At 55.6% G+C, this 9,025-nt stretch overlaps 1 protein-coding gene across 2 annotated transcripts in view; it reads left to right on the top strand.

The window, feature by feature from the left end:
* The first annotated feature begins 400 nt into the window (after window positions 1-400).
* Window positions 401-9,025, top strand: part of CXCL14 (C-X-C motif chemokine ligand 14) — a 12,191-nt gene continuing 3,566 nt past the window's right edge. Inside the window, exons 1-3 of one of the 2 annotated variants that reach the window (XM_011362354.2) lie at window positions 401-691; window positions 851-956; window positions 7,443-7,556. In XM_011362354.2, coding sequence (XP_011360656.1) covers window positions 628-691; window positions 851-956; window positions 7,443-7,556 — 284 coding nt within the window. In that variant the 5' untranslated portion in view covers window positions 401-627. Of the gene's footprint in view, window positions 692-850; window positions 957-3,178; window positions 3,470-3,628; window positions 3,735-7,442; window positions 7,557-9,025 lie in introns of those variants that run through there. The other variant, XM_011362353.2, reaches the window with a different exon arrangement.

Here is a 9,025-nt window from a genome sequence, read left to right as displayed (position 1 = left end):
GGGCCACAGGTCTGGGTCTCCCAGAGGCTCGGAACAGCAGACCTGTCTGGCCAAAGGGAACCACGCGAATCAGAAAAACAGTACCCTTAAGCAGCTTCTCAACCTTCCAGTGGAGCTAGGGCACCAGCTGTGATCCCGTGTTGGAGTCTGGTTGTGCAAGTGTGTACTGGAGAGTGGTGTGGGAGCGAGGGTAGCGGATGAGTGTATGTGCATGTGCGCGCGTGGCTCCGAGTGTGCGCCGCTGCGATCGAGGTCCCGGGGCGGGCGGGAGGGGACGGTCTCCTCCCCCCACCGCGTTGAGAAATCTCAGTGAGTCACCAAGTGGTTCTGCATATTAATGAGCTCGCTCGCTGCGAGGGCAGGAGCGGATTTAAAAGAGGACTGGGCGGGCGGAGGGAGGCTGTGGAGCGAGCGCAGAGCCCAGCGCGGAGCGCAACGCGCAGCGATAGCCGCAAGGCACCCACCGACGGACGCAGCGGGAGCGAGCCGAGCCGAGAGGCGCGCTCCGGGCAGAGAGAGCCGAGCAGGGCAGTGTCTCCGGGCCGCCCCACTCCCGCGCCGCGCCCCTTCGGACCGGCGGGCGCCCTCTCCAAGTCCCCGCTCCCGCGCCGCGCCCCTCCGGCCAGCATGAGGCTCCTGACTGCCGCGCTGCTCCTGCTGCTCCTGGCGCTGTGCGCCGCGCGCGTGGACGGTGAGTGCCCGGGAGGTCCCTTGTCGCCATCCCGTCCTGTCCTGGGGAACCCAAGCGCCAAATGCTAGGCTTCCTGAGACCCCTGGGAATCTGGGTGGGCACCGAGGGCGGTCAAGGGGCAGGAGATCCCGCGCGCGACTCCTGGGCGCTCTCTCGCAGGGTCCAAATGCAAGTGCTCCCGGAAGGGGCCCAAGATCCGCTACAGCGACGTGAAGAAGCTTGAAATGAAGCCAAAGTACCCGCACTGCGAGGAGAAGATGGTTATGTGAGTTCTTGCTCCGCACCGTGAGCGTGTGGCGCTGCTCTTAACCCGGTGCTGAGGCACAGCGTGGGGCTGGGGCGGACTAACAAATGTTTCTCTCTGCCTTTGGCAGGGTCTTGGCAGGGCCTTGGCAGGGTCTTGGCAGGGCCTTGGCAGGGTCTTGGCAGAGCCTTGGCAAAGCCTTTGTAATTGCCCAGCGAGTCCTTAGGACGCTGGCGCGACAGTCTGGAAGAGAGTTTGGAAAGAGAGTCACTGTCCCGTGTTCCGGAAAAAGCCTCTCCAAGGAGTTTACCCTTGTTAGGATTCAAACGTGTTTGCACTGCCCACCTTTCTAGGGTGATCAAGGGTTAAATGGCTCCCATGTGCCAACTTAGAACACCCAGATTGAAACCACTCAAAACACACCCAGAACTACTGAACTCGCACTCAAATGGTGAGGAGTGCCACCTTCCTGTTACTGGAGAGAGGATTAAAGCAAACATCGTCATACGTCCTCAGACCCTCCTTTCAGAGCCTTTTTTCCAATCCGGGGACCATGGACAGCCGGTTTTTGGCTTCTAGCGATTTCATTTGGGGAATGCTCCTCACTTTTCCTTCACCAGCTGGACTTCTGGTGAGCAGTGCTGTAGGAAGTGCTCTGCTGGGGTTAATGTGCCACGTGGCCAGAGCCCTGCTTGGTGGGGATGCGGGGAATATCTTTGAAACTGGGGCAGAGAGAACACTGAGTTTCCTTGCTCCTCTGCCTTCCCAATTAACCACTTGTGGCCAGCACCAGTGTTTCTCCACCAGTACGCTCTTGGCCAGGAAGGGAGCCCTTGGCAAAGCAGCTACCAAATATCTGCCAGGGACCACTGGCCCCTCTTCCCCTCCCTCAGAAACAGGACACATTCTATTCCTAGTCTGGGCAAGTGTCTTCTGCCCGCTGGCCTCCCTGTCCCAAAGACCTCCCCACAGTGTCTACGCACTGATGCACTGTTGGTCTTAAGTTAGGGGAATTCAGAAAGCCACTGACTGGGCCTGGGCTGAACCCCACTGCTTTCCTTCTTGGACACCTAAATTAACCTTCTGTCCCTGCCTCTTGCCTTATGGACCCAACTCCAGAAAGCTGGCTGGAAAATCCTTTTTGATGGGGGCCAGAGGTCACAGGAGCTGAGGGAGGAGCCACAAGCCCTTCCTGGCTCCCAGCTTGAGGACTAAAAGTGACAGGGACATTGCAAGTTAAGTCTGCAGTCCTCTAAGTGATGAAAAATGCTCCACACATCAAGCCAAGTTGCTGAAACCTCGTAGGTCAGGAGAAGCAGGGTGTGGGGTACAGCTCCCACTTTCCAGATGATGAAATGAAGGCTGGGCAGTGAAGTCACTGGCACTGGCAAGTGCAGCAGGAATTTCTATTGCCATGCTTGGGCCTGCACCACTACACCACACAGCCTGACACAACATCTGGAACTTGGACTTCATCCAGATGGTTATCACTGTCACATCTCCCTACTGGGCCTCTGCCTGGCTTCGACAGCAAGGAACTCCCTCCTGGGTTCTTTCCATCCCCAGACAGCTGGCGCATCAGAGGCCATATACTCACTTTAGGATGCCTTCCTCTCAGAGTGACCAAACCTCCCCACACACACACTCTTTGAGCCAGCTCCAGTGACCACAGGCAATGGCTTTGCTGCTGTACAACCTATAGCAACCTTCCTCCAGACCTGGCCTTGTGCTCTGACCACCAGAGCTGGCCCAACAGAGACTGCCCACATTGTAGGAGTCCGGCCTGCTGGCCCTCATACCTGGCACCTGCCCCAAAACTCTTTCAATTCTTCTCAGAAGATCTGGGCCACAGGTCTGGGTCTCCCAGAGGCTCAGAACAGCAGACCTGTCTGGCCAAAGGGAACCACGCGAATCAGAAAAACAGTACCCTTAAGCAGCTTCTCAACCTTCCAGTGGAGCTAGGGCACCAGCTGTGATCCCGTGTTGGAGTCTGGTTGTGCAAGTGTGTACTGGAGAGTGGTGTGGGAGCGAGGGCAGCGGATGAGTGTATGTGCATGTGCGCGCGTGGCTCCGAGTGTGCGCCGCTGCGATCGAGGTCCCGGGGCGGGCGGGAGGGGACGGTCTCCTCCCCCCACCGCGTTGAGAAATCTCAGTGAGTCACCAAGTGGTTCTGCATATTAATGAGCTCGCTCGCTGCGAGGGCAGGAGCGGATTTAAAAGAGGACTGGGCGGGCGGAGGGAGGCTGTGGAGCGAGCGCAGAGCCCAGCGCGGAGCGCAACGCGCAGCGATAGCCGCAAGGCACCCACCGACGGACGCAGCGGGAGCGAGCCGAGCCGAGAGGCGCGCTCCGGGCAGAGAGAGCCGAGCAGGGCAGTGTCTCCGGGCCGCCCCACTCCCGCGCCGCGCCCCTTCGGACCGGCGGGCGCCCTCTCCAAGTCCCCGCTCCCGCGCCGCGCCCCTCCGGCCAGCATGAGGCTCCTGACTGCCGCGCTGCTCCTGCTGCTCCTGGCGCTGTGCGCCGCGCGCGTGGACGGTGAGTGCCCGGGAGGTCCCTTGTCGCCATCCCGTCCTGTCCTGGGGAACCCAAGCGCCAAATGCTAGGCTTCCTGAGACCCCTGGGAATCTGGGTGGGCACCGAGGGCGGTCAAGGGGCAGGAGATCCCGCGCGCGACTCCTGGGCGCTCTCTCGCAGGGTCCAAATGCAAGTGCTCCCGGAAGGGGCCCAAGATCCGCTACAGCGACGTGAAGAAGCTTGAAATGAAGCCAAAGTACCCGCACTGCGAGGAGAAGATGGTTATGTGAGTTCTTGCTCCGCACCGTGAGCGTGTGGCGCTGCTCTTAACCCGGTGCTGAGGCACAGCGTGGGGCTGGGGCGGACTAACAAATGTTTCTCTCTGCCTTTGGCAGGGTCTTGGCAGGGCCTTGGCAGGGTCTTGGCAGGGCCTTGGCAGGGTCTTGGCAGAGCCTTGGCAAAGCCTTTGTAATTGCCCAGCGAGTCCTTAGGACGCTGGCGCGACAGTCTGGAAGAGAGTTTGGAAAGAGAGTCACTGTCCCGTGTTCCGGAAAAAGCCTCTCCAAGGAGTTTACCCTTGTTAGGATTCAAACGTGTTTGCACTGCCCACCTTTCTAGGGTGATCAAGGGTTAAATGGCTCCCATGTGCCAACTTAGAACACCCAGATTGAAACCACTCAAAACACACCCAGAACTACTGAACTCGCACTCAAATGGTGAGGAGTGCCACCTTCCTGTTACTGGAGAGAGGATTAAAGCAAACATCGTCATACGTCCTCAGACCCTCCTTTCAGAGCCTTTTTTCCAATCCGGGGACCATGGACAGCCGGTTTTTGGCTTCTAGCGATTTCATTTGGGGAATGCTCCTCACTTTTCCTTCACCAGCTGGACTTCTGGTGAGCAGTGCTGTAGGAAGTGCTCTGCTGGGGTTAATGTGCCACGTGGCCAGAGCCCTGCTTGGTGGGGATGCGGGGAATATCTTTGAAACTGGGGCAGAGAGAACACTGAGTTTCCTTGCTCCTCTGCCTTCCCAATTAACCACTTGTGGCCAGCACCAGTGTTTCTCCACCAGTACGCTCTTGGCCAGGAAGGGAGCCCTTGGCAAAGCAGCTACCAAATATCTGCCAGGGACCACTGGCCCCTCTTCCCCTCCTCCAGAAACAGGACACATTCTATTCCTAGTCTGGGCAAGTGTCTTCTGCCCGCTGGCCTCCCTGTCCCAAAGACCTCCCCACAGTGTCTACGCACTGATGCACTGTTGGTCTTAAGTTAGGGAAATTCAGAAAGCCACTGACTGGGCCTGGGCTGAACCCCACTTCTTTCCTTCTTGGACACCTAAATTAACCTTCTGTCCCTGCCTCTTGCCTTATGGACCCAACTCCAGAAAGCTGGCTGGAAAATCCTTTTTGATGGGGGCCAGAGGTCACAGGAGCTGAGGGAGGAGCCACAAGCCCTTCCTGGCTCCCAGCTTGAGGACTAAAAGTGACAGGGACATTGCAAGTTAAGTCTGCAGTCCTCTAAGTGATGAAAAATGCTCCACACATCAAGCCAAGTTGCTGAAACCTCGTAGGTCAGGAGAAGCAGGGTGTGGGGTACGGTGATATCTCAAAAGGACAGAATGCTCAGTAAACAGGCTTGCTCTTTTTCCTGGCTAAATTTTTCAGGAGAGAAAACTGACAGCCGGACAAGTGCATGAGCAGCCTTGTGAAAACTTGCAGGGGCCTCATGAGATCCGCAGACGGTCACCCTCTCTTAAACCTCCACCCCACACCCACACCACCCCCTATGCCTGAAGGCTGGAGGTCCTCTCCCCTCTCAAGCTCCTAAGACTTAGATCAGGGCCAGCACTTTCTACCAAAGCAGGTTTTCAGCCATGAAGGTTGAACAAAAGCAAGTTTTCCAGCTCACCCTGACTCACCCAGAAATCTCTGGTGGGGCAGGGAGGGAACAGGGGCAATCTGCTTTGCAAGTGGGAGTCCTTGTACCCAGAAGGGTCCAGGAGAGTCCAGATTCTAGAAAGGGCAATTTGTGTCAAATGTCCACTGAGCTCTTGCCAAAACCCTTGGCACACCAGAACCATTGAGGAGAGGAACACAGGACCCAGAATTTCTGAGCAATTGCTGGGGAGCAAAAATCTTCATGTCTTTAACCTGCAACCAATTTTCATAGTCCCAGTACTGTGACAGAGCATTTGAGCCCTGGGTATCCTCTCCTGCTTCCTGACCTTCAGGTCCTCCAGACTTGGGATCCTCAGTCTGCACACTGACCACATTGAAGGAGAGATTTTTCTCTGGCTTTGCCATGTCTTTTCATTCCAAGAGCAAGAACAGCACCGTAGGCAGAGAGCAATGCATGGGCTAAATTCTTGCAGAGTGACTAGGTACTACTGGGGAGGAGACTGACTACAGACTCTACTCTGAAGCCTTGCCTCATGCCTGAGACCTCAAAGGAGGGACAGAAAAGGGGGGCGGGGCGACAGGTCTTATTACAAAAGTCAGTGAAATGAGGGCCCAGTCACCTGGCATTAGTGGAAGACTCATCGTGCCCCAGCAAGCTTAGGCCATGCTGGAGGCCCTGGAAAGACAGATTGCTCAGAAATAGTGTCCCCATTCTAGTGGCAAGATTCAATTTCCTCTCCAGTCAACCAGGAGACTCAGAGTTCATGGCGACCCGGCTCTCTTCTAGAACTCAGCCCATATGCCCTCACACTTCATCTCTGGGAACTGCAGGGGAGTAGCTGATCTCTCTCCCTCACTTTCCGCTCTGCCCACTCCGCCCTTCAACCACCCCTCTCTCCACTCCATCCCCCTGCACCCCAGCCCTCCACCATAGGTTGCTCTTGCTGTGACTCTCATCTCTTACCTTCCACTTTTCCATGTCCCCTAGGGGGTCCCTCATTCCTGAACACCATCCTTCCTCCCCCACCCAAAAGCTTCCTCCTAACCCCTGCCATCCTGACCCAGCCCTGGCTGACTGACGGGCATGGCAATTCTGGGCAGCCGTCTTGCTTCCCCCTCCAGGCCGATGCTCACACACTAAGGCTTCTCTTTCTCCATGGCCACCTCATCTTCCATGACAATTACTAATAATAGTAACTATTCATTGTACATCTACCAGGTGCTAGGCTCTCTGCATAGATTATGTTCTTGAATCATCCAATAATCCTGCGGGGGGGGGGGGGGGTTCCTATATTACACCCATTTTACAGATGGGCAAACTGGAATCAGAAAGGTTACCAGAGGTCCCACAGACAGACTCGAGACTCACATCCAGGCCCTACATTCTACGATGCCATCTGTTTTTCTGCCATGTGGCTAGGCCTCTACCAACTGATAAGGCCTGAAGGGAGGTCTTGTTTTTCTGCCCAAGGGTGAGACAGCTGGGACTTCGTGCTCAGGAATCACAATGGGCATCAAGGCTAACAAGATTTAGCTTCAGGATCAGGAAATGCCCGGCCCCGAGACAGTCTGCAGGGCGCTGAGGGAGGCTGGGGTTTGAAGGGTCAGATGAAGACCACAGTGTGTGCACAGCATGTCCAAGCCCCACCGTGGGGCAACTCACACCCAAGGACGGAGGTCTCAGCACCGCACCTTGCTGGCATCAGCTCTCTCCACCTCTTGATCCCAGGTTCAGAGGGGCTGGAAAAGTCCTCTGACCTTTGTTCGCCAAGGGAGGCATACGCCCTCTAGACAACACCCTGCATGAAGGTGGGGGTGAAAGACGGTGCAGGGGGTGGGGTGCGGGGGACACTATCACAGACCGAGGGCTCCAGGGGGAAAATTGAGAGCTGACCACTCCATACAGGGGTAGACCTTAACATGGGGTCAGAGGTTAAGGGAACAACCAGAACCTTCCACAGAACCAGCCTTGAAAGGAGGGAGGAGGCCACAGTCTATCAGTGCCCTGATGGGGACAGGCCAAGGCTACCCATAGGCCACACGGAGGGGCTGTCATTCAGGCTCCTCAATCTTCCACCCATCTTGCCTCATTTCAGCATCACCACCAAAAGTGTGTCCCGGTACCGAGGTCAGGAGCACTGCCTGCACCCCAAGTTGCAGAGCACCAAGCGGTTCATCAAATGGTACAACGCCTGGAACGAGAAGCGCAGGTATGCCCCACCTCCTCGCACCTTCCCACCAGATCCAGATTCTAGACCCTGTGTAGATCCTCTGGCCCTGTCTAATGGGCGAACGCCCACCACAGTAACCACAGCAGGCAGATACCCAGACACTACTTACATATCCCCAGGCACGAGGAGCTCACCACTTAACAAAGCAGGCTATTGCACTCTCAGACAGTTGTAAGCATCATCAACATATCCTTTTGTGAACTGAACTTTGTCTCATTTTAACTTACTTCATAGTCTTAATTCCCCTTCTTATTTAAATAACAAGTTCTCTGAACTCAAGTTTCCCTGTCAAAGGCTGAGTAAGCACCTGGCACAGCTCTCACTGTGGTACTTCTGAAATATAACCACTGACATGACTGATTTTATTAACCATAAAACTGTTGGTACAACCACAAAATAAGGATGACTCCTTGCCAACAATATATTCTTCCCTCAAGATGCCCATGCCCCTTGCTGCACAAAAACCTGATAAGCTCCTTCCCACATAGACGTAGGCAGGGACCTTGAGTTTTACCCTTTAAAATCAGAGCCACTCTTTACCTCAGGGGCAGCAGTGGCCAAATGATCAGAGCCTTAAACCAGAACCCTTACCCTCTCCGGGCTCTGTTTCCCCATAATCAGATGATAGGTTCCCAGCTCTGATCTCTTGGAGTCTTATGTGGGAGACAAGTTCCTGGTTCCCCTATTCCACATAAAGGTGAGCGTGTCCTGGAGCAGACCCACTTTCTGCACACTCAGCGCCTGTATCTGTTTAGCGTGGCCAGGAAAGTATATGCACACACAGGTGGGTTTCCCAGAAGCTGGTGCCAGCACCTCATCCTGCAGAGGGGGAAACCAAGGCTAAGTGGGTGTGGGGAGTGACATGCCTGGGAGCACAAGGCAGGAAGCCAGGCTGCCCAGTGTCACCTTCCCCTCCCTACAGCAGGTGCTTGTGCTGCCCCTCCCATCACCCCATCCAGCCAGCCCTTCCACCCAAAGCTCAGCCCACGACCAGCTCTCCCACTGCTGACACTTGGGCCCAACCCCAGTACCTGGGCCTTTTGTGCTGCCTCCAAAACTGCCTCGTCTGCAGTTGCTTGAAATAGAAAGTGATGATACTGAAAGATTATTTTCTATAAGTCTGATGGGAACGAAGCCTTCTTTGTGGTCAGGGCAGGCAGCTCACGTGGCAAAAGCAGGATCTATCCCATCCACTGTCACGCTCCAGGCCCTGTGTCATCAAAAGTAGAACGAGGATAATCTCAGGGCCAGTTCACGGAGGGGCTGAGAACATCTTCATCAGACTGCTGGGAAAAACTCAGGCCTTTTTTCAGGAGTATTTGTCCACGTAGGCCACAGCTTTGATGAAGAGGAGGCAGGCATGGGTCCGTGTAGCCCTGTCCTTTATATTTCTGCTAATTCCAAAGATGAGAGCAGTGAGGGCACTGCTGTTCCCAGAACTCCCGTCG

Source organism: Pteropus vampyrus, unplaced genomic scaffold (genome assembly GCF_000151845.1).
Source record: "Pteropus vampyrus isolate Shadow unplaced genomic scaffold, Pvam_2.0 Scaffold74, whole genome shotgun sequence".
NCBI lineage: Eukaryota > Metazoa > Chordata > Mammalia > Chiroptera > Pteropodidae > Pteropus > Pteropus vampyrus.
Note: the sequence above shows the minus strand (reverse complement) of the source record. Positions and strands in the feature narration are given on the sequence as shown.